Here is a 25,361-nt window from a genome sequence, read left to right as displayed (position 1 = left end):
AAAAGAAACCGCAAATGCTTTTCAATTTTATTCTTACTGGGAGGGTAGTGTCATCCTGACATGTCACATCATCCAATGAAAACCAACAGGGACTTTATCAAGGCTCCTAGCTCACCTAGCATTTATGCTGTTAAGTCTTGCAGTGATCTTGGCTTGGCTGTAGGGCTTTGTTCAGCCTGCAGACATGGCATTCCCAATTCCAGATACTTTTCCTGGGTCAAGACCAAAGTAATCAGCACTAACAGAAAGGGAAAGTAATCAGATGCAAAACACAGAGACCATGTGGTGAGCAATGTGTCAGGCTGGTACTGCACAATATTTGTACAGAACAGTCAGAAATGGGTATTACAAACGGAGCTGGAAAATTATAATACTTAAAAACATGATCAAGTGGATCATGAAGGATTTTCCCAGAAAAGAGAAAGTCTGTTCAGAAATAAATGTAACAGCTTCAAAAAGAACAAAAAACAATAATGCACCTAGTGACCTTTAAATCAACTTTTCCATTGGATAAATATATTTGAAATAGTTGTACAGTTCACAGTGGCATAAAGTTCTCCGATTGCTTGAGTGCTTGAAAATATCTCATCAGTAAAAAAATACCAGAGCTGGGGGAGGAAAACCCTCTCTCTGAATTCTGTATATGGGCAAATGCACAGGTTTTGGCAGGCATCAGGTCATTGGATCCATGGGAAACCAGCAGCATCGCAGGACTGCGGATCACAAGTCAGGGGATGGAGGATAAGAGGAATAGTAAGGCCCATTTTCCTGCAATAAGAACAGAATGAGTAGTTGAGCAAGTGTCTTCTCCAATACACTTTGGAGTGCGATGAATGAACAAACAGGGACTCCTGGCTTCATCTTCCACGAGTACAGTGACTGCCACAATTCACCCAGGAGAGGACTGTGCAGGTAATCAGGTAAAAACAGACCTTGGTTTTGCCTCTGTTTTAAGCAAAAAAGTGCAAGTTCAAATTATGCCATTACGCCAAAGCTGTAAGGCAAGGAAGACACAAATGCTAGAGTAGCCAGTCACTCAAAACAAAATTGCTTACGCAGACACACAGCTCTGGCTGTTACTTTGTAGTAGCACATCCTCTTCCTAACCATTTGGCCAATGCAAGCCATATCCATTCCACCATTTCGGCAGAGACCCAGGATAGGGAAGGGAGGAGGGGGAGGGGAGGCCAATACAAAGGCAAGGCACCCTTCTACAGTTCCATTTTTCCCCACAGCTATTTTTTTTTCCCCCTCCTTCCTACATTCTAGTTGATACATGGGACAGAGAAGATGAAACACAGACAGTACTTTTTTTTTTTTAGTCAGTATAAGGTATATAGCAGGTATATAACGTGAATTTCGTTTTGTCCACAGGCTCTTACGTGTGTTACGTTACAGTTCTTGGCTGAAGAAAAATACTCTGCCTTTTATGCACACAGGAGACCGCTTTATTGGGAAAGAAGTCTGCTTCTTAGCCAAGCCCTCTACTTGGACTGATTAAAAGAAAATAATTAAATTAGTTACTCAGAAGAACAACTAGACTCCTCAGGAACCCTTCCTTTCTTCTCCCCATTCTTAAGATGTGGAAGTCAGCACCTTTAAAGCCCTTGCAGAGCAGAAGGGCAGATGCACAAGAACTACACTTTGGAGCAACGACTGATGCTTGCCACATGCAATCACTTACCCTGGCATCATACTCGAGGACGAAAGGGGGGAGATCAATCTGTTCTGGGGGTATGGCTGTGAACAACTGCTGAAGGCTTTCCACATAGTGGATTTTGTCCTTTAGCCCTGAGACTGTAAAGGTTGTGAAAAACCATGCCGAGACCTGAAAATTAACCCCAACAAAAACAAATTAAGCTGGTGCTGTTACTTGAAACACTAATACCATGACAATAAGACAACAAGGTCAGGAAATACACACCACTGACTGCTACCAAACACTGTCTTGAGAGCCTTCAAGCTAGTGTTTTCTGACTCCACACTTGCTCCTCCCCAACTACCAGTTTAAGGTCCCTTTTAGTGCACAGGAGTGACAGCTACTCTGCTATTTGTCTCCAGAACCCCATCTGTATAGTGGCACATTTTCACTTCTAGTTTAGCCAGCTCAGAATATGATCTATTTAACTCTGTATCTGACAGAAGCATTTTCAACCCTTTGCCTTCAAATTTTCACAGCAAAGGCAATTTGAGGGAGAGAAAGAGAGACTTTCAGCTGTTCAAAGGGCCTACTGAAGCCTCCTCTCTGCTTTGGGTTGGCTGAGTGTGTTTTTTTTTTTTTTTTTAACCAAAGCCTCATCAACTTATTCTACAACAATAAGTCTTATCAACTTATTCTGCAAAATTTTAAAGTACTCGCATGCTTCTGTCCCTTTTGAATGTAAACAGGATAAGGAATTTTTGTTTTGCAAAGGCCAGTAAGACACCATTGATACTTCTACAAGTTATTAAATATTCCTGTTTAGATTGACTGCACAAGCTTTTACTTTTCAACTCACCTTCTTCAAAATTAAGCACTATATTACTTTTTGTTTATTTTGTATCTAGTCTTTTCCTGGCAGACTGAAGGGAAAGAAAAAAACTTGTGAGATCCAGAGGTCACTGTTCTACTGGTCACAAATGTTCATATTAGGGATCACTCACAGGGCAAGCAGCGTTCGCTGACCCTGCTTGAGCAGGTGGGCTGGAGCAGATGACGTCTAGACGTCCCTTCCAACCTCAACCATTCTGTGATTCTCTTTGATAGCTGTGCTTTGACTGCAGTAAGTTAACACAAAAGAAGCAACACCCCCAAAAAAGCCTTGAGGAAATGGGGAGCTTCAAATAAACTAAAACATCAGGTCAATAAAAATACAACATTTAAAGAAACGTTGCTGGAATACAACATTTAAAGTCGATGCCTAAAACCCGTGCTGGAGTAACTATGCTGCCTCCTCAAAGCAGCGTATTTTCATGAGAAAGGAACAATGAAAAAGAGAAAAGGAGGTAAAGAACAGGACAGAACATTTAAGATCAGTTCATTATTTCAAGTGCAGAATTAGAGATTTATGTTAGCAGAAAGCAGGGAGACTGACTATTACTGGCATCCATTATTTACTATATTTTTCTAACTAGACCTCTTATGACTGACGCTGGATGATAGTTTAATGAGTGAACAATACCTTCTCAATCCTGTACCAAAGTAGCATGCATTCCAAGGTGTATTATGAATGACGATCATTATGAATGATATTATAAATGATGATCATTAAACATAATTGCTATGGATGTTTAATGTATAAAAGTCTAATATGGAATATTTTTGCAGCCATCATGAAAACTGATACCAGGAAAAAAGCAATTTTTGGTTCCCCCCCCCCAGTATACAAGCTATTGCAGTTTGACACGTCTTAAGCCAGAAAAAATGGAGGGGGGTGAAACATTTCTAGAGAACTTTTCTATTATCTCCATTCTCAATAATCATCACAAGTTACAGAAACAGTAATACGAGATCAGCCATTTCCTTATTCGTAAGAGGACAGAGAACTCTACATTAAACCAAATTCCCTGTTGATGCACTGAAAGCAGAATAAGTTATAACAGAGCAATCGAAAAAGTTCAAATTTTATTTAGTCCGTTTGCTGAAGTTTTCCTTCATTTTTCTTGTACTGCAGTTCTGAATCTGAATAAAAGACTATCAAAGTCACTCTGTCAAGTTAGAAACTCAGAGTTGAAGTGTCAGATGTCTTTCCTTCAAAAAAACCAGCGTAACACAGAAAGTGTCTCACCAATCTCTTAATTGGGCCATACCCCAAAGAGAAGCTTACTAAAATCTAGGAAATTTTACTACAATTGGAAGGAACCTGTGTAGCAAAAGCCATAAGTGATTTGCAACAACCTTTATATTGGCACCTGATCTCCAGAAAACATTTTTATGACTGTTACAGAAAACAAAGACAAAAATTGTTCATGATTAATATAATGATTATTATGATTACAAATATCTAATTTGAGCATTCAGGTATGTTTCAGTTTTGAAACATTCTTGACTCACAGTGAAGTTACTAAATTTATGAAAACAGAATTTCTCTGGACAAGATTGTTTCAGATCCACCCACTGACACTTCACTCAGAACACACCAAGCTTTACAAAGCTTTGTTTGGCGAGCTCTCAGAAGAGGGGAGCCGAGAAGATTCACACAAAAACGCCCCAAAAGCCCTTTATTTGTATATCAGCAGCAGAAGTATATTTACATGCAAGCGTATGACAGAATGTGTGACAGCACTTCAAGGGTGTCTTAACCTAAGTCCTGGTGGTGAAGTGTTCGCACAGCCAAGAGTTGCTGCCAGCCTAAAAAACTGCTCTTGCCTATGATGCAATTTCATCATAAGAATGGTTACTTTTCAGCAACACTACAAGAGAATCAATTTCTTCACAGATCACAAGAATGCTCACACTGAAGCATGAATAAAGGCAGGATTAGTGCACAAAAACGGATTATGCAGTGACACACTCTGCTTCAGTTACTCTGTGTTTTAGGATAATTGTTCCCTGCATACTGAAAAATCACATATTCTAGTTAGGCAATTATCCTCAGAATACACATAATTTAAAAGTTTCACATCTAGACACCAAACAAAGAATCACCGTTGGCACTATGAAGCACTTCCACAACTATGCTTGTTTTCTAGGGGCACATGAGTTTCCAAGAGGTGTGATGAAAAGCCTCTTGATCCCTTCTAGCCCAGAAATAAGCAATGTTACTCTTCACAGATGGCAGACATCCGCTGTGTCAGGATTCAATACTCAGTAGAATGGACCATTTATACCAAAGATTTAAGAATGAGACACATGTACAAGGGTGATGGGTTTAGGAAGCTGCATGAATGCACACACCTTCCTCCTACACTTGAGATGTGGGGTATTTTCCACTCTTTCTAGGGAAGGAAGTCAATGCTCCACTTAGGAAGATGAATGTGCCAAACATTTTTTAAGATATTTGAGGCTTCTGGGCTAGCAATCTTCCACAGGGACAACAGACCTGAAACAGCCAAAAAAGGAGGGGAGAGAAAAGTCACTCCCTCTTAGCAGCCACCTTCTCCACCAGGGCTTTCTGCTGCATATTCTCCATCATGTTTCATAAATTGACAGTCTCTGCAACAGTCAGCAGCAATCCCACTTGCCTTTCAGTTAGAGAAAAGGCTTGGCAGAAAGACATGGACACACATCCTCTTTTGCCTCCAGCTGTGCTGCTAGAATAGGATACAAACCAACTCCATTTCCAGCAAGTTAGAGGGCTCCAAATCTCTTGCCCTCCCTGCTTCCCAGCAACTACCTGCTTGCCCCATAGATCTGCCGAGTTCCACTGCAGTTCCCAAAGGGAGAGAGAACATGGCAAAGGACTGGTGACATGAGTTCTCATCCTCCAACAAAAAAAAAAGTTTCTCAACCAAATAGAAACGTATGGGAAGAGAGGAGGAGAATAAAGAGCTGCTGGGAATCTAAAACACTAGAACTTCCTAGCTTCAACTTCTCCACTCAACTTCTCAACCTGAGTAATATTATGCCAGCTCCTACGTCTTCAGGAGCATCAGAGCTGGAAGCTGTAATTCTAGCACTCAGACCTCAGATCTGTACCTTTAGGAATAATCAATATCCTGACAGAAACTGGAAGGTATACTATTGGGAAGCCTCAGCCTCATTTATGGAAAAACAAGAAAGCTCTAAGTCTCACACTGTCCCAGCTGTGCACATGCAAAGAAAGGAAATTTAGCAGCCAAAGAAATTTTTGCCGAACATGTGCAAACAGATGTTTTTTCCAGGCGTATAATTTTCTCAAATTTGATCAGCGTCAGCAAAAAGCAGAATAAACACAGAGGTTAATTTTATGTGAACATGGAGGATCACATTTCTAACTGTTTTAATAGGACAAACAAAAATTTTAGGAAGGGTTGCTGCTGACAGTTCTTCTGAAGTACTCATACTACTGCAGTGAGTAGTGTGTATGAAGTACAGAAGAGAGCGAGCTCCATCTTCTGTTGCCCAACACAGACCATAGCCAAGGATCACAGAATGGTCAGGATTGGAAGGGACCTCTGGAGATCATCTAGTCCAACCCGCAACAATATATAATAGGATAATATCTTACTGCTTGTCAAGTTCAGTTTTTTTGTCTCCTGAAGGCTTAACGGGATTTTTCTGTGTTCTCTCACAAAGGTATTCTTCTCATTTCTCTTTGCTACTCTATAATCCTGACTAATCTCATTGCTGCTTGATACACTGCCCTCACCAGGGCAGCTCTTCAGTGATATGCAACACATATGCAATACCGCTTGTGAGGAAAGAAAAGGTGAAACATCCAGGAAATGAACTACACAAAAAAGAATTCCAAGAGTTTTTGGTCGTGGCTTGTCCTCCTGCCAGCCAGACAGCAGGAAAAAGGACAAAATGTTTCTCTTTGAAAGAAGCCAGATCCAAAGCTTCCACCTCTCTCTGCGAAGAGCACACACAAAACAAGGCACGGACAGCTGCACTGCATTGGGGTTCAGCTTATCACTAGGGCTAGAAGACTACAGCTAGATCAAAGATGGGGGGGAACTGCAAGTACTGACCACGGATCCAGAAGATACTGCTTAATTTTGGAAGTCTTCTACATACCTCCATGCTCCATATACTATGGTCTTACATGCTACCCCACCAACACCCAAAATATTATTTTCTTTTGTACTATATACCTCACCTTTGAACGAAATGTTGGGTGGACAAAATACAGTGCCTTCAAGTTTCTCTTATACCTGGTGTAAAGAAAGAAAAAGACTCTTTTAAGGTGACTTCTAATTAAGCTCACCTACACAACAGTTAAAACACAGATCATTTTGCTTAAGTGCCTGTGATGTAATTTTATAAAGTTAGATCTAATATAAGGCCATATACCAGAAAAGTAAATGTAAAGGGGTAAAAGAAGCAGAATGATTACTTTTCAAGTAAAGACATCACAGCCTGCAGTTTTTCACGTGGACAGTGAATGTTATGGACAAATTATGACTGCCAACGTTACTCAAGTCTCTTCCCTCTCAACTAGCACCGTACTTTTAACACCACCAAGCTCCAGAAGCTCCACCGCTGGATAGAGACAGACAATACACGCAGTATGCCTCTCTAACAGCTCCAGAAGGGAGACTGCAGAGCACAGAACTTCCTGGTTTGACAGATGGTTCCGAGAAAGAAAGAAAACATATCTACCTTCCTCTCGCTTTTGTTATTTTGTCCCAGCAAAAACTCTCTCCGGGAAACCAGATACAGGGAACGAGAAACATTTGTACAGCTCAGAGGAAGACTAGAAGGGGTTCTTTTCCTATTGATACTCACTTGGCATCAACAACATCATAGAGTTTCTTCAAGAAATTAGAATCTAGTTGATTGTAATCATTTGTGAGTGTATGGAAGTACACCAGGACATACTCCTTCACTGCAATATGATCCATGACGTGGATGAAATACAGAAGAGCCTGAGGCAGAAAGAAGTGAAATTTATATTTGCAAAGAACTCTTTTACAATTGCATTACATTTTAATATGTTTCGTTTAATTGATACACGAATCAGGAATCATGAGGCTGGGTGGCATGCTTGAGCTACAGAAGCAAGGTGAACACCCCAAGTCTTCAACTTTACTGTAAGCAATTAGATAACTTTTTTGTCTAGCTGACCTCACAGATGGAGATAAATTAGATTATCATGAAAACAGTAAGAATGTGACTTGTTACATTTCACTCCATGTCTTGCCAGTTATAGAAGCAGGACAAATCTCTTTATTCTCGAGAAGAAAAAGGAGTCCATGTTAGGCCTGTTTCTCTAAAATCAGTCCAGTTGCTCCTCAAGGAAAGCCACAACATACATAAAGTTTTATAAGGGAATAAATTTTTATCCACCAACAAAAATAGTTTCTATTTAATCTCTTCAAAGTCTTCTACAGGTAATGTTTCCAGTATTAACACTGAACTACCCCTATAATCAGGGCTCCAACATCCTGAATATTCATATTCAACCTACACAACTCTAGTTTTACAAAGCTTTACCTTTTCCATGTCTATTAATGTTACAGGGATATTCCTTCCAACCACGACCATCACTGTGCGACCACAGTTATCCACACCTACAAAAGAAAGAAAAATACAATTCAAAATGTCTCTCAGTCATGCCAGGTTTTGGAGTTGGTCCCTTTCAAACTAGGCAGAACCAGCCACAGCTCAGAATTTTTGCAGTGCATCGGGTTTCCATCTTAAGAACAGAAAATACATTAGTTACTGTTTTCACTATACCAGCAGATATTCTGGTTCAAAAAACAAGGGTGCATCACATCCTTAAAACAACTGAAGTTTTAAGGACTGCAATTTTATGATTCCCCTATACTCCATATTTACCTACATCGTAAGTAACAACACAGGTTTTATTTTTAAAAAAAACCTTCACTTGCAATTCTATCACCAAAGCAAACTTCTTCCTAGAAAACAAGCTCTGAAATCTAATGCACAGATTTCCAGAGCATGCCTTATGGACCACCTGCAGCCCACAGAGCCTTGTTTAAAGCAAACAAGAGAGTTAAAAATTGCAGCTATTGAGTAGAAGCAGCTATTGAGTAGAAGGTATCACACAGCCTTGGTATTTGCACAAAGATCAAGCTAAGCATCTGGATTTTCAGGAGGCTAAAGATATTAGCGAAAGTGCTGAAGAGACTTTCTCTGCAGAAACACAGCTATGCTTTTGAGAGCCTGACTACTTCCCGGTTTCTTCCTGTCATGATGCAAAGCGGCAATAAGCCACTGGGACTATGACAAGTTTGTATATCCAAATATGATGCTACCTAAAAAGTAAAAGTAAACTGAAGAGTACAGGTTCCAGAGTACTTCCCTGGCTGCAAGGGCCTCACAGCTATTTCTTCCACTGAACTCTCCATTGGGTTGTTCTCTCCCTAAATCTCCCCACTGACTAAACTCAAGGTTGCAAGATGTGCTGCCCACGGTACCAGCCATTAGTACCCGGAGACAGGTACAGAAGAGAGCAACACATACATAACCCGAGGGAAATAAAGCAAGCTGTTTTGTTTAGGAAGGCTGTATTAGAAGTTGCTTTGGTAACTGCTTATTCTCTACACTAATCATCTGAAAGCAACATTCATTTCTTTGTAACAAAGAGGTGGAGACAGTTCATCTTTTGGTCTTAATTATCTCATACACAGCACCTTATCTATTGGCTTACTCTAAAAGTACTGATTTACATCTAAAGCTACAGATAATTCAGGATATGCATGCATCCTCAGATTGTTAAAACAGTTTTGGAATTTATCATGCAGTCTTTCAAAGCTAATCAAGAGAGAATTCCTCCTTTTCTGCAGAGATGCTGCCTAGTTCTTCGCCAGGCTTCTAGCTTAATAACATGATGTATTGTATACTAAAGTCCAAAGAAAATATTGTATTTTTATTTTATATTTTTACTTTAAGACAATATACATCAGTCATCAGTACCCTGAACTTACCTGTCTGGTACAAGGCTTTAAGAGAAGCAATATCAGAGAGATCTTCAGCTCTTGCCTGACACAGCCAGCGATTATAACTAGAAAGTTAAAAACATGTGGTCAGTTCTAATCTCCCTTTTAATTAGCATTAGAAGCCTAAAAAGGTATATGGGAAGGGAAGGACAAAACAAGCTCTTTCTGACTGAGCCCTCTCTCTAATATTGCAGTTTTCTGACCTATGGAGCAACTATCAAGTTGTTAAAGAAAGAAGTGTTGGGGAAAACAAACAAACAAACAACAACAAACCCACATTTGAGTGTCAGTTATATGTTACATACCTAGTGATTTTCACTGGGGCAATGAAAACACACCAAGTAGTAACTACAGTGGCACTGCATTTGGGCACTTCAGTGTCAGTGTTTACAAAACAGTAAAAAAAAGAAAATTTCTTTATAAAGTCTATAAGTCAAACACAACTATGCAGCAACCAGCATCACACATGGCTTTTTTTTTTTTTTTTCCTTTGAATGGTGAACAACTTAAGTGCATCATCTGACAAAGCAAGGCAAGCATCACACCTCAGGAGTAATCCAGTATGGAACTGGCTTCTAAGAAAGCAATCATGCACATTAGGGTTAATAGGGAGGAAAAAAAAAAAAAAAAAAAAGAGGAAAAAAGCCTCAGCATTCATTTATCTTTCTGTTTTGAAAGAGCGAGGAAAAATGTTTTGCTATCTGCCCAGAGCCTCAAAAGCAAGTGGGCAGTATTGAAAGCAGGTGACCCCACTACCAAAAGTGGTGACAAAACAGTGACATCTCGTGGCAAAGAGACAAGCCAGCTGGTTGGATGCACTGGGCATGCTAGTAGGTCCATCACTAGCTTCCCTTTTCCTCCTGCTGCCCCTTCCCCTCAGGCCAAAGAGGCTACCATAGCGATCCAGGGTGACACCAGGCTTTATCTGTATTTCCTTGCCACAAGATGAGGCTTTACAGACAACAAGATCATCCTAAGGGTTTGTCCTCTGAACAGCTAACTAACCCAAAACATTCACACAGACAAGGAAATTCTCACTTCCTCTGATGCTGTTTTTGCAGTGCTGCCTCTGACAACTGTCCCTGAAGGATGAGGCGTCTCTGTTTATCAACATCTCCCTCCATGCGGGCAAAAGCATGGGAACCAATGAAAGACAAATCTGCCTCCAGACCCTCTTCATCTGAAGCATCTGCAGTAGAAACAAAGGTAGTGTAAAATGTTCAAGCTGTGTACAAGACAGCAATGCTGCTGCTGAATTGCTATATACCTCAGTGAGCCAACCCCGTCATCATGCTACAAACTAACACAAAAAAAGCACAACGTACCATGATGTGGCTCTGATATCTCACCAGTACCACTGACAGATTATACAGTGCGATTCATAACTACAGACTCCCTTAAAATGTTGGCTTGCATGGAAACTAACCGGGCAATTCCTAGTCATCAGCTTGTGATAAAGAAATAGTGGTTAACTCTCAGAAAATAAGGCCTGGAGAGAGACACTTGAGCTTTACAGTTGTCCTACTTGTCTTTGGAGGGAAAAAATTATGCAGAAGGACAGGTGCAGCAGCTTTATTCAGTTTAAAAGCTGTACTGTAGAAAGGGCTCAGTTTTTATACCATTGTCACTCCTTGAACAGATGCTATAGAGCTGGTGGTAACCTGAATTTGAATATTTTTATAGTATTGTCTACAACATGACTGTGTGACAAAGTACAAGAGCACAGGTTTGCTTGCTGGTGACAATGCCAGAATGCTCCAATGAACTTGATGTCATCACAGAATATTGCTACGGCTTCTAGCATTGCTTCTCTGGGCAATCTGGATAGGAATTGAGTTTTCCAGTTTTAGTATGACATGCTACAGTAGCAATAGGACAGGAGTGCAGGATTCCACTATACCCATCAGCTCCTACATATGCAAAATGAGTAATTTCCTAAGTTATTAGCTAGTGGTTGAATGCTTCATACTGATCAGCCACAGCTTCAAATACCATTCTAACCAGCAGCTTGGAGAGGGAAAATAAAGATCGTAATCTGACCAGCAGGAGTAGGTACATCAGATATCAAACTGTGAACAGGAAAATTAAGTTGTTTGTATCCTTATTGCTTATTCAGCCTTATCCCAACAGGCCTTGCCAAAGCAGAAAACCTTTGAAATCCATTCCAAGTTATCTGCTTTTGATGGTTTAAGGCTTTGCCTGAAGTTTAAAACTTTCACAGCACTGCTTAATAAATAAGGCCGAATGTGCCAGCTATGCCCATTTATATATTGAATTGTTTTGCCCTACATATCTCGCCTCCTCAACCCTGACATCTAGGCAACCTCTTTACAAACAGACTTCTTTCACTGAGCTTTGACAGCTATTTCCCAAATACTAATCTCCGTGTTGACCCAAGTTCTCTGTCTTTTAGGGAATTTCTCCTAGTTTTCATTAAGCATTTACTATTTTGAGGCACCTGCTGTATCAACAGAATCTTACTAATTGAGACAACAGTTGCTAATATACAAGCAACATTTTGCTAATATATAAGATAAAAAGATGTTATTGCTAATGGTCTAAGTTAGGTGCTGCACAAGATTCTGAAAAAAACCTGCAAAGTTTCTAATCACCTCAGAAAATTTGCAGAGGGAATGAACTATCCCACCTCCTTCCCCCCCCCCCCCCCCCCCCCCCGAAAAAGACAGAACAGCAGGTTTACTGTATCCTCTCACCACACCACTCTACACAATGAGGCAGAAAGCAGAAGTTACTGCTGTGTAACACATGAAGCCAAGGAGGCAGCTTGACAACTATCTTCATTATAGCCTGCCTTGGGTGAGGTAGGGTAGGAAGCCTGCCTTTTCTGTTTTTCCATCAACTTTCACAGAGATACTTATTCCAAAGTTCAGTTAAGAACTCACCATCCGGAACACCCGGCTTTTCAGTAATCCTGATCTGCCGCTCCGGTACTACAGGTTCCCCTTCTGCGTTGCCAATATCTGCAGGGAGGTAACGCAAGGATTGTATCTCTTCTTCCAACGATCTTGGAAAATACAGAGGCAGCAACTTCTGGTAAGTGGCCTACAAATAAGAAAAATGCGTGAAGGTCTATCACGCATCCATGGTCTTCAGTTAAGTAACACCTGCCCTTGTAGCATGGACCTTCTCAGAGGTTTGGAGGCAAAGTACCACTTCCCTCCATGGCTTATTTTGGGTTGCTACCTGGCAATAAAGGCAGACAACCTTGATAAAGGTTAACTGCTTTTTTTTTTTTTTGCCATACTGGCAAATGAGCTGGAGACAGCTTTACTTTAACCTGCACATACTCAGTTAGATTGCAGATACTTTAGCTTTGTAATGGAGTTACAGTATTCATGGATGACAGATTTCAGCAAAGGCTGCTGAAATACACAACTATACACATCACCTTTAGTGGCCTGACTGAGAAAAAAGAAAAAGTAACAACCAGCCAAGAGAAAGCCTCCCCACAGGAAGGAAAATACTGAAAAATCTCTACTGAATGTTGTAATACTTCACATGTTCTCTCCAACTGATTAGCAGTTTTAGAACCCCCAACAAGTTAGTTATTTTGCTCATCCAGATGCCACAGAACCTGAACACAGTGGGTGTTCTGACCAGGAACAGCCATTCTCCAGTCTGATATACAAGAGAAGTCAATGTTTGAACTGCTAGCATCTGTCTGAATGCAGATCATTAAATGTCAAGCTTGTCATTTCAGCAAGCAATGTTTAAGATGTAGATCTGGATTTGGATTTCCCCTTCAAATGACAATACAGGAGTTAATACTACTGCAGAGAAGATGAAAGGTCCATTAATTTTGGTGGAATGAACATCAAGGAGATACCTCTTCAAGCTCAGAGACTGCAAACACCACTTTCTCCAGCGTCTCTCCATGAATCTCCAAGAACCTTCTAACTGTGCCTGCAAGGAGGAAGATTAGATGTAGTTAGCAGAACAGGAGAAGAAATTTACACACACAAGTGAAGAAGTCACAGTGCAGAACAGAGTGACACATCTCTTTCCTCATACAAAATAGCTCCACAGGCTGTACACAAGTGTGGATTAAGTGGCAGTTTAATATATGAAATGGGTTGTTGGCCATATTGGAAGCTGCAATACAGAACTCTCATGATTCTCACTTTAGAGATGGATACAAAAAGAGAAAAAGCATCTCTCTGATTTTAGCTTACTAGGTACTCCTCAGTCTGTGTGATTCTATCGCCCTGCAAAATCAAGCCAAATCCTTCCTTCAGAGTCCTGTGCAAATTGCCAAACCCAGGTGTTCCTACAACAAGTCATTGTGCCCTAAGTTATCAGGAAAGCAAGATGATAAGCAAGCCACAGCAGGACCTGGTACAAGACAGAGTCAGCCACACAAAATCTCTGGGGTCAGCTATGCCAAAGAGTCAGATAAAAATTATATTTGTAAATCATGAGAGAATTTGTTTCCTCTGTTACTTTTTTTTTTTTGACTCTCCCAAAGCTTTTGCATAATTCAGGGATACAGTCAAGTTCCTAAGCATTTGCAGTTGAGGGGGGGAAAAAAAAAAAAAAAAAAAGTCTTGTAACCAAGCTCCCAGTCAGACATGTCCTTGTACAGATAAGGTCTCTGAGCTGCAATAATCTTGATATATGTTAGGATTTTCAAGTGCTTTCCTGTCAGACTGCCAAGAAAGAAAGTGGCCAAACAAATAGGTTGGTCTAGCAGTATTTTTCAAGTAGCACATAGCCCTACAGAGACAACAGAAGAGAGCAATAAAGAAGTCTACTCTACAGAGAATACATTAGCACGAGTTCTTCAAGAAATAGCAGAGGAAAAAAAAAAGCTGTTTTCAAATACTTCCTGTACAGAAATTTATGTGTAATTGGTTGATCTGCAACAATACTTTACAGGACAAATGAAGTTGTGTGGTTCCACAGCAAACAGTTTTTTGAACCTATGTGAGCAGATGTTTTCAGATGTCTCACTCAACAGGCAGATAGCAGAGAAAACTATGGACAAATCTGTTTCTCTAGTGTCAGCACCTTTGCTAAGTGGAGGGTAAGAAAGATTTCTCCAGTCATGTCACATAGCAAGAGGAAAATCCACTCTTTCCATCTGCAATAACTTTCTATTGCACAGGAGTACCATGCAGGAAGGGCCACATACTGGATGGTGGCAGAAAGCAGACAGGAGCAGGCCAATAGAAATTAAAAAGTCAAAAGAGGGAAAAGTAAGAACTAGGCAAGCACATAATATTCTCCTCTGAGCACTTTTCTATTTTAAGTATTGTCAGTCTAGGAAGTTTTCTGATTTGTTTTTAGTAGCCTTCATTTTTTTTTCTTTAATATAGTTTCCTCTTGAACCCAAACAAGTTTGAAACCTTTTACCATCTACAATGCTTTTTGGTAAGAAGTTCCATAAAACAAATAGTGTAAAGACAAGAATAATTTCCCCTTGTTTGTTCTGAAACTGATTCATACTAACATTGTTTGAAGGTTCTTATTTTAGGAGACAGTGAACAGCTGATTCCTATTCACCATTTCTACACCACTCATGAGTTTACAGACATCTATCACACTCCCTTCAAGTTCAGTGTATTCCAGTCTGAAAAAAGACTTTATCTTACTTAACTGTTTCTTGCCTTCCCCTATTCTTGTTGACCTCTTCACCTTCTAGTTCTACTATACTCTTTTTGAATGTGCAGCTTTAAAGTCTGGACAAAATACAGATTTATAGCACAACAGTCTTAATTTTGTTGTGTCTTACTCTGCTTGCTGTTTTGAACTCCAGTGAGCTGTTATTTTCATGGAACTATTATAGTCTCAAGATTTTGCTCCCTAGGACAAGTCCATTATTTTGCATATGAAGGCAGAAACTTATAGGGGTGGGTCAGTGGGGGAAGAATATCACTTTACATTTGGATATGCTGGTGACACTAAAATGGCAGATGAAATTCACTGTTGCTTGAGGTCTGTCTACAGCAATTAAACAGTAAGGCCTCATCTTACCTGTTCTGAACAATTTTCTACTACCAGCAAACTCTCTCACCTCACTGTCAGCATCTTTTCCAGGTTATTAATTAATGTATTGAAGACCGCAAGTTCCAGCACAGATTCCCATGGATCTTTCCTGATCTCAACAGGGGAAGGATCACTCGTTTTTATCCTCTATTTCCTAGTTAATCACGAAAGCCCTTGACTTTTTACAGCCTCTGACAAACTACAGCCTCCTAAAAACAGGTTTCCTCATATCAACAGCTGTCTGTCAGAAGTAAGAGATTTTCTGAATACTGCCAGTTTATATTACTTTCCAACTTACGCAGTGCTATGTGGGTTGCATCCTCCAAGGGGTAGCATCTTTTCAGAGAGTTAACGACACAAAATCCTACAGAGCACATTGCCTGTTCCCTGAAATCCAGAAAAAGAAAAACAAATGAATAGAAAGTCAAATGAGAATAAGTGTCTGTCACTACAGTAGATCACACCAGTACTTTTTTTCCTGCCTCCATGCAGCAGCAATCCTCTTTCAGGTTTGTGCAGAAGGATTCTACGATTCTTTCCTGGCAAGATGCATACATAGCATCATTAAGCAGATAAGGAGGGAACCATTAATGATTCCACACTGTTTCCTCTTGTGTTTGTTCTCAGATTTCTCCTTCTACCTCAACTATGTTGTTTCTGCAATTTCTCTTATCCTAAATTAAGAAGTTCTTCCCTCAAGCTCCCCACAATCCTTTCCAAAATACTTTCCTTCCTATATAGGATTGACAGTGAGGTGTATGAGGGGAAAAGTTACCAACAGTCATCAAAGGAGTTTGAGCAAGGTCAGATTTGACAGACAATTCCATAAGTGGCAAAAGTTACTCTAGAGAATAGATTAACTGAAAGGCACTCAGCATTCAGTAAGCAAAATTATTAGAATTTTTAATTGTTCTTAATATGTTTCAATCCAGACTTGACTTTGTTACCTCTGCAGAACAAAACTGGCACATACTAGAAACCTTAGCTGTAATCTTGATTATGAAACAGTTACTACTGCACTGTAACACACAGTCCAGGCTTGGAAGAATTGATATTTCCAACCCTAAGAAATTGTTAAGTGCATTTTCTCACATTGCTCTTGTTCAGATTTTTTTTTTTTTTTCTGACTGCTACCATCACAACAGCAGAACAGAATACAGGAAAGAACACAGAAAAATAGAATGCAGAAAGATAAAAAAACAAAAACAAAAACTGTTAGCTAAGAGGAAGTACAAAATACCACAGATGAAAGAGGAAAAGCTACAGACACATCTGCAGCAACTGTGGATTTAGAAATAACCTTGCACCCTGACTCAGAATTTTAGGTGGCTGTTGTACGAAGGCAGAGAGGCCACATATACAAACAGCAGTCAGATCTGCCTGTGGATAAGTCCACGAGGCTGCAGATGCATGAAGTTGCTGCTTGAGCAAGCTCATTTAAAGCATTTCGCAGCACTATGCCCAATGCAATTATCAATGCTGCCTCTTCTCAAAGTCACTGCATGGCTGCACAGCTCTAGCTACACTGTTTCAGGACTTGAACCAGCTCAGGTCTTTCTGCACATTTTATCTACACTGCAAAGATAAAAGGCATGAAGTACACCATGAAGCCACTAATGTTCTCATGTCCTTAACCAAATCCAGTGCAAGTGAGAAGATATTCACAGCCATTTGGCCTTTGTGCAGAGTATCTAGAAAAGATGCACCATGGAAGGCAAACCCTCATGTAAGCTGTTGTGTGCTTACTTTGCAAGCTGCAGGACATTGCGGTAACAGCTGTATAGGGAACTCTCGGCTGCTGTGCGATATCGGCTTTTGTATTTGGGTCCCACTGTGTGAATGATGAAACGAGCAGCCAAATTAAATCCTTTGGTGAGCTTAGCCTCGCCTGTTCTGCACCCTGAAAAAAATAAACACAAGGATAAATGCCAATGTCATCATAAGAAAGCTAGAATTATTCAAGCCCTTGACTTCTGTATATGAAATGGAGTTGCCTGACTCTGGAGGAAGTCAGTGTTTTAGACATCAAATATTAAGAATAGCATTCTATCTCATAACAGCTGCCAGTCAGGTTGAAAAGGCAAGAGAGCTGTGCTCATTTCCTCTCAATTTTAAAACTATGACTATAAGGACAAACCAGAAATTGCTAGAAATGCTGTCTTAATTGCAGTGCTTACTATGCTACATACAGAGCCAAAGGGAGAAATGATATAACAATGTGCAGAGAACTGATACACAAATATGCCATACAACCAGCAATAAAAAGTCCTGAATTTAACAAGTTGGTTTGGGGAGATTGCTTTTTTGATAAAAGGACTATAAGTCTCCTTAATCCAACCCACGAGCTGTTGGCAAAGCTATTGAAAAAATGAATAGATCAAGCACTTGTTTCATCCATGCTCCCAGAACAAGGTAGCTTGCTTTGGTTCTCTTCATGTCCACAAGGCAGAAATATGATTCTCATGGGATCATACTTTCTTGACAGACTAGGTGTCTAGTCTTAAGGCAAGGAAGTTCAAGCAACACATTTAATCAGTCCATTCACAGCACCCTCCAGTTACATATTCTAGGATCGTTTACTGCATGCTAGCATACTTTACATCTTTACCTTGTTTTGGTTTTGACTGATCTTTGGCTACCCCCTGCAAGTTACACTTAATGCTTGCAGATTTTCACAAAAGAAATCAGTTTTTCAGAACCCTTGAAGACATCCACTGACCTCTTTATTCCCTTCAGTTTGTCAATACATTTCTGGTAATAAAACATCCAGGAACAGCTACTGTGAAGTCTGTTTTGTCTTCAGCACCTGTTAGAAATGTCTGCTAACTTTCCCCTTCTTCACCCAATCTAGTCCACTCCAGCTCTGAACAGCTGAAGAAATACTTTTAGTCTTTCTCTTTCCATACCCTCAAAGATGAGCACTTTCCACCTTCTTCCTTCTGCTTGTGCAGCTGCACATCAGCTTTCTGATCTGGCTGCAAACTAGTATTTTAACCAGATTAGCTTTCAACCTGCTCTTACAGGTTGCTAGTGCCCACAAAAAGGCATGAGATGTGAAGATGTGAACAGGCAGCTGCAACCACCCTTCTGGCAGCAGTGCTGCAGTAGCTTGGCTTAAGTCAATCATGAAGCTGCCCACTGAATAGAAGTGTTCACGTCTCCCACCACACTGTTGCTTTTGGTGTTCATGCAGGCTATGAGCATGCATGAAAGCATATTTTATGGCAAAAGACATTCCAGGTTGAGAACCTCTCTTGCTCAAAACTTTAAGCATGACTTTTTAATGGCAACAACACGTTGCCTTTAAGCCAACATCTTGTAAACTTTTTGATCCAATAAATCACATCATTATCTTCTACAGACCTCCACCTTGTTTCTTTTGGGTTAATCACAAGGAATATAACAGCATACTAAAACTAGCATACTATTCTGAATTACTGCACATCCTCCAAGACACCTCAGCTCAAGAGAGCAACTAAACAAGCACAATATGGAAAAAAGTAGAACCTAAACCAGAAGCACTTAATCTATCAGATATCAAGTTACTATTCTTCCTCCACGATCCATCCAATTCACACAACTTCAAAAGAACAAGCAAAGGCCTGTAGGAAAAACCGTCTTGTGAGAAAGAATGAAGCAAGTTCGACTGAAGTATGGTTGTGAATTCAGGGGGAAAACTAATAAATTCAGACAACCAGATGTGACATCAGTAAACTCTAACTACACTTAAATCACACTTAGTGCTTCCCAATGCCTTCTGCCTGGAGATCTCTACAAAATTTATAAAAGTAAAATAAGCAGCAAGCATTGTTCCTATTTGAAGTTATAGGGTGAGGCGACCTAGTAGAGCAAGCTGCACAACGTCAAGGTCTGTGGCAAAACCCGAAACAAACTCAAGACCTTATTTTTTATCTGATGAGACTTCAACCATTAGGATAGCTTTCTCTCCAAGTTTAAAATCTAGAGTCTGAATCCTCCATATAAAGTGTGCAGCAGAGAAAAAGTCTCACTGGCGTTGAAGACTACTATGCATTGCTGTTACAGAAGGTATTTATTAGACTGCAACAAATATGTGTTGGTAGGCAAGCAGTATCAACAGCACTTCATTTGCAAGCCTGGACCCTAGGCTGTAGTATTTCTGTGTTAATCAAAACGATGCACTGTTCCCAGGATCACACAAGTTAGCTGAGCCTTAAAGAAAGCACAGGCATTAGAAAGGTCAGCATGTCATATGCTTTAAGATCATGATTTTTTCTTGAAGTCTATGAAATATGAGTATATACCAAGCAGTAGGAATAAAGCAGGAGAGAACTAACTGAAAATCACCACTGCACCCATTTTACTGCTTTAAAGCAAAGACCATTCTCCTATGAAAAAAGTTCAAGGTTAAATGGGAAAGAGCACAAAAAGGAGGCAGAGGTGACAAAAGAATCATAAACTAACTTCTTAACTAGGCTCCCTTCCACTTCTGCTACTGTGACAAACACATTAGGGGTGCACAAAAGCCAAAGCTGTAACCCAGTCTCTCTCTCCTTCCCCATACAACACACCAGTCGAGTGTCACTGATTTCTGAAAAGCTCTTGTCACAAGATTTAAAGGAAACTGTCACGTATAGGGAGTTGCGAACCTGCAGAATGCCATATAAAGAGAAGACATCAGTGTCATCACACGGGTGGAGGATGCAAAACTACATGTAACTCAGCATGGTAAAAGGGAATTTAAGAACCTAAGCCCAGCTTTTACAAATAACTCCCTACAGAGCTGACAGATCTCAAATTTTAAGGACTCTTTGAAATGTCAGCCTGCTCTTCACAGCTCACAGTGCACTCCAGATACCCAAGTTTATTTTAGAAAAGATCTAGCATACATAGCATGGTCCTAACTATTCTATAACTTCTACTATATTTTAACAGTCGTTTCCACCCAGAGGATGCACACTGAATTCTCCATCTCCTATGAAACAGCTACTCTTCCTCCTGTTTTACTCCTGGGTTACTCACAAAAAAGCAAGCTGAATGAGCAAAACATGATTTTATAAAAACAGTGGATGACTACTCTATTGTAGTTTAAGCTACTGAGAGTTTATGTTAGAAATATTATGATTCTTCTATCTGTTTTGTTACTATGTGATAAAGAGATAGAGCTGTTACCCAAGAGAGTGAGCGGTATTAATCAGGGATCAGTTGAGTCTCAAAATTCAGCATAGTACCATAGTTAATAGAAATGTGAATTTTTAACTGAAAATTATATTAGACTTCTGCATGACCCTGGATAACTATAAACTCTTTGTTCCTCACACACAAAATAAGGAAACTTTTCATCTAACAGGCACTGGGAATAAAGCAGAGTATTTGTAAATCTCATTATCAGTCAATAAAGAATCTAGGCAAAGCAAACTTCATCCGTTTCCAGAATAGCCTTCCATTAGGGAAGGTCCTGTAGCTTTCTAATAAGTAATTTGTTGTGCTGAGTAGGTAAGAGAACCAAACAATTCAAGTAGTCACTAAGACCTTATTTAGACATGCAGTGTTTTATCATTCTACCTTTTATTGCCATAGTTTCCTGAAAGACACCGTGTGTATATTAATAGCCTGAAAGAGTATATACAAAGTGTATATTAGAACCTACTTAATTTCTGCAATAGTGAACTTCAGTTCCTGTCTTTCACACTATATACATGCTGAACAGGACAAGAACAAAATCTGAAGATGTACAAGACTGGTCCCTCGAGTAAAAGCTCTGATAAGCTAACCACTCTCTAAGTGGCTTTAGATAACAATAGGAATTATTGTATCTCAAAGTAAAGGCTCAGCAACGCAAATATCTGCCATGGATTTTCAATGATCTGAACCCAAATGGCAGAAAGAGAAGATACTAAACTGGCATGCATTTCCTCCATTTATTTCACATTAACACCAAATGCTGGGGGCAGGGGAAGCAGCTATACCTTGATTTTAGTTTATGCCCAAATCCTAACGCTTTGCACTATGTGAGGACAGTAGATTTCAATAAGATAAAAATGTCTCCAGTCATGTACCTTTGAGCTTCTGGAGTTCATCCCTCAGGTCAGGCCCAGCATGCATGAATATACTTTCAGATACCGGATTCTTATCAGTGAGAGATTCATTACTGGTATTTACTATGGCTGTGCAGTTCAGTAACGCTACATCTCCTTTCCTGAGGAAACAAGGAAATGGTTTATTGCAGGCTAAATGTCAGATTAAGCAGGATGTTCTCAAGTAAGTGCTGACAGGCAAGGAAATGTCAAGTTAAAGGAAAAGCGTTAAGAGTACTCCAGTGCCCATATAGCGTAGCGTACCCTAACATGCTTACCATGCAAAACCATCTTTTGCCTCAAAGAAAGACTGCATGCCACCCATCATTTCCTTAAAATCTCCCAGCCTCAGCAGCGACTTAGTGATGTATGTAGTTGCAGTTGTATGTAGTCAGCAGAACACGCACAGCAGCATGTTAAACTGATGAAGTATAATATACTCCAAAAAAAAAAATGTGTATTCTTTCTTCCAAATAAGAGGACAGTCTTCATGATATATTACTTTCAAAACATCATTATTTCTTCAATGTACTTTTCCAGTCTGCATACACACTATCCAGGTCACCTTACTGCTGCTGCTCTTCCTCAGACCACCGAGGATCTAGAGTGACACTGCAGATAGTAAAGTTTTCATTGCTTTTGTTCCAAAATTACGAACCCGCAATTTGATCATGTTCATTCGGCCGTTCAAGGATCAGACATGCAGAAGACAAACAAAGCAGAGATACACAAGAGACAACGGAGTAGCAGAACTCTGACCTGCTTTTTATCACAGCAGCAGCCATTAGAGATTTTGGGATCAAAGAGTGTAGGAATGGAAATATAGATTCCCACACACAGGGAGAAATTCAAATAACAGTTGAAATTGCACACATTTATTACACCCAAGCCCAAATCATAAGTGATGTTTAACCTTTTACTTCTCTCTTTACTTATTCGGGTTTAGGAAATCCATGAACAGTCCCATTTTCTGCATGTATTAACCAGAAAGAGGTTCAGTCTGATCCCTGAATCTGTGTCCCTGAGAAATCCTTCTCTCTTCATATTGATTAACAGTTACTCATCTAGAGAGCAGGTTTGAGTATCCGAGTTACAGGAAACAAAAACTGATGGAGTAAGTTTACCTCAGCACACTGTACTTTATCAATAGGTTTTGGTAAAAAAATATGGAGACAGAACACAGAATGGAGGGCGGGGGAGGGGAAGAGCCCAAAGCAAGCCACAAGAACCACATGAAAGAAACACTGATCTAAACCAGAAAAGTGAAAGCAGAACAAAGCCAGAAAAGAAAGAAAAAAAGCCAGCGGACATCAAGTATATCTTTAAAAAAATTAAAAGTTTGTATCAAAGTACACAATTAGGTTTTCATATTAAGCATACATTATGACAGCAGGAAGTACAGCTCCAGGCTGCTACATCAATAAATGTCTATGAACATGCAGTTTATAACCTATGGTGGAGCAAATCTCAGACTTGAAGTTACAGCAGACAAAAAGATTATTTTCTTCTCAGACCTGTAATATTTGATGCAAGAGATGAGTGCTTTAAGTCTTTACTATATAACAGCAGTTGTCATACAAGGCAATCATATCCCACAGTTAAATGGAGACGTGATGACAAACACACCAGAGCCATATGGAACTTACCATAAGATTATTTTTGCATTGATGTCTTTCCTGTATGGAAAAGGTGATCTAACACCAGCTTGAGCTTTTTCAACAGGATTTTGGTGAGAGTCCAGCTGCTTAGCCTCATAGGCATCAGTCCAGCCTGGCAGACTGTCAACATCCACAAATTGGGAAGGAGCACCCAAGGGATCCATGGAATGGAAACAACAACTCCTTTTCTCTGCTAACTTATCACACTCCAATTCTCACTGGAGTCTTCCAGGTGCTTTAAAGGAAGAAAAATCAAACCAGGTCACCAGCTGTTCACTAAGACTAATTCCTGTGGAGCCAGAACTTTCACAAGACTGCAATACAATTACAGCAAGCAGGAAAAAGAAAAACATATTTTCAACTTGACTGCTCTGTCTTTCTTACTTGTTCTGCTATCTGTATGCAAAAAAGGTAGTGCAAATACTTGTGGAATACTTGCAAAGATTAGCCTTTTCCAATAGTGCAAGATGAAAACACCTTCTCTATTAAATTTGTCCAACTGACTTGTGATCCTGTATTTTCAAAATGCTGAAAACAAATTCTCAAGTGTAGAAAGAACATAAGTCTTTCTGAAAATTATTATTTCTATACTTAAACAAAAAGCAAATTTGTAGCATGGTACATATAATCAGAGATTTTGGTCTAGCCCTGGGTTGTACTTTTAAAAAAAAAAAAAAGACCAAAAGAAAAGACCAAAAGAAAATACACCCCCAAATCACACCCCCCCCAAAAATCAAAAACCCTAAATGCCAAAGAACCCTTACAAACAAACTAACAAAAACATCCTTCCTCCCCCCAAATCACACAACCCTTGCCATTCAGTGAGTTTTGAAGCAACACAAATAAAACTTACATTGCTTAGTTCCTACAGTCATGCACTTGGACACAAAACCTCTTCACCCAAAAAGGTTTTGTAAGAAAGAGCAAAGATGTAAATTTTAATGCTGGCCAATGAATTTGCAGACTGAACTTTGTCACCTGACTTTTTTTTTTTTTTTAAAGGCTGAGATGATACTGGTTGCTACATTAAGACTCAAACTCACCAAAATGTAATTTTCAACTACCAGCACGTAGCATGCATGCTACTACATTTTCATTGTAACTACTAAACTATACTAGTGAGTTAAGCTAGCACAAATGCATATACACATATACCTACTATTTAACCTTTTTCACCGGTTCATAATTGATAACAATTTTGAAAAGACAGCATCCACAAGTAGTAACTCTGCAACGTGAATGATAAAATACAATCATTAGGAAGAAAAACTCAAAACAAACCAAACATCCAAACTCAAACTGAGGGGTAATAAAAGCTGATGCTAGAACAAAGATGGCCGTAAAAGCACCTAAACAAGAATATTGACATGAAGAGCTGGCACAAAGGCAATCAACAAGAAGGTAAGAGGAGTCAGAGCGGCTCCAACCAAAACCTCATCCGCAACGGTGTCCTCCCTCTCGCCGACAGCCAAAACCAGGGGCCTGGCTAAGAGGCAGACAGGAGCAGAGGGGTGCACCAAAGCTCCTCCTGGACATCCCCCCTCCCCCCACTATTGCCCGGGGCCCTTCCGCGGCAGAGGCGGCCCCGGGGCCTCGGAGCGCGGAGCAAAGCGCTGCGAGCGGGAGCGGAGCCCCCCTCAAAGCCCCCGGGGGAGGTGTGGTGGTGTCGTGCCCCTGCCCGGGAGGAGGCCGCCGTCTCTCTTGCGACCCACCGCCCAGCACCCGGGCTGCCGGTAACCCACACCGCCGGGGGCGAGGCCGGCGAGTGGCTCAAGCAGCTACTACCACCACCCCGCCCGCCCCCTATCAGCGCGGAACCGCCGCCGCTACCAAAGGCGGCCTCTCTATCCCGGCGCGGCCGCGGAGCAACTCACGGGCAGGCCACGCCGCCGCCAGCCTCGCCCGGCCAGAGGGTCTCGGTCGGCGCCGGTTTGGCGACATCACCCAGAAAAGCGGAGCGGCCGCCGAGCGCTTCCGCTTCCGGGAGGAGCCGAAGCCGAGCCCCGCCCCCCCCGCCCCGCGCCGCCCGGCCCCGGGCTGCCAGGCCGCCGGCTTCACGGCGGCACTTCCGGCGAGGGCTGTCCCCGCCCACTCCGACGCACTTCCGGCCTGGGCG

General features: G+C 40.6%; 1 protein-coding gene across 3 annotated transcripts; it reads right to left on the bottom strand.

Moving 5' to 3' along the window:
* Window positions 1-25,205, bottom strand: GDAP2 (ganglioside induced differentiation associated protein 2). Of its 3 annotated transcripts, none has more exons than XM_082482399.1 (14): window positions 25,120-25,205; window positions 23,234-23,480; window positions 21,570-21,709; window positions 17,278-17,431; window positions 15,830-15,918; window positions 13,373-13,449; window positions 12,429-12,588; window positions 10,564-10,714; window positions 9,514-9,590; window positions 8,057-8,133; window positions 7,349-7,488; window positions 6,720-6,774; window positions 1,685-1,828; window positions 1-768 (listed from the first exon to the last, which is right to left on the bottom strand). In XM_082482399.1, exons 2-14 carry the CDS (start codon window positions 23,407-23,409, stop codon window positions 721-723), a joined length of 1,488 nt encoding a protein of 495 aa, XP_082338525.1. In that variant the 5' UTR covers window positions 23,410-23,480; window positions 25,120-25,205; the 3' UTR covers window positions 1-720. The 3 variants fall into 3 exon arrangements, with proteins under 3 accessions (XP_082338525.1, XP_082338526.1, XP_082338527.1); XM_082482400.1 differs by lacking the exon at window positions 25,120-25,205 and adding an exon at window positions 24,405-24,523; XM_082482401.1 differs by lacking the exons at window positions 23,234-23,480; window positions 25,120-25,205 and adding an exon at window positions 21,866-22,123.
* Between the last annotated feature and the right edge of the window lie 156 nt (window positions 25,206-25,361).

The sequence above is a fragment of the Vanellus vanellus genome (assembly GCF_965231255.1).
Source record: "Vanellus vanellus genome assembly, chromosome: 1".
NCBI classification, from domain to species: domain Eukaryota; kingdom Metazoa; phylum Chordata; class Aves; order Charadriiformes; family Charadriidae; genus Vanellus; species Vanellus vanellus.
Note: the sequence above shows the minus strand (reverse complement) of the source record. Positions and strands in the feature narration are given on the sequence as shown.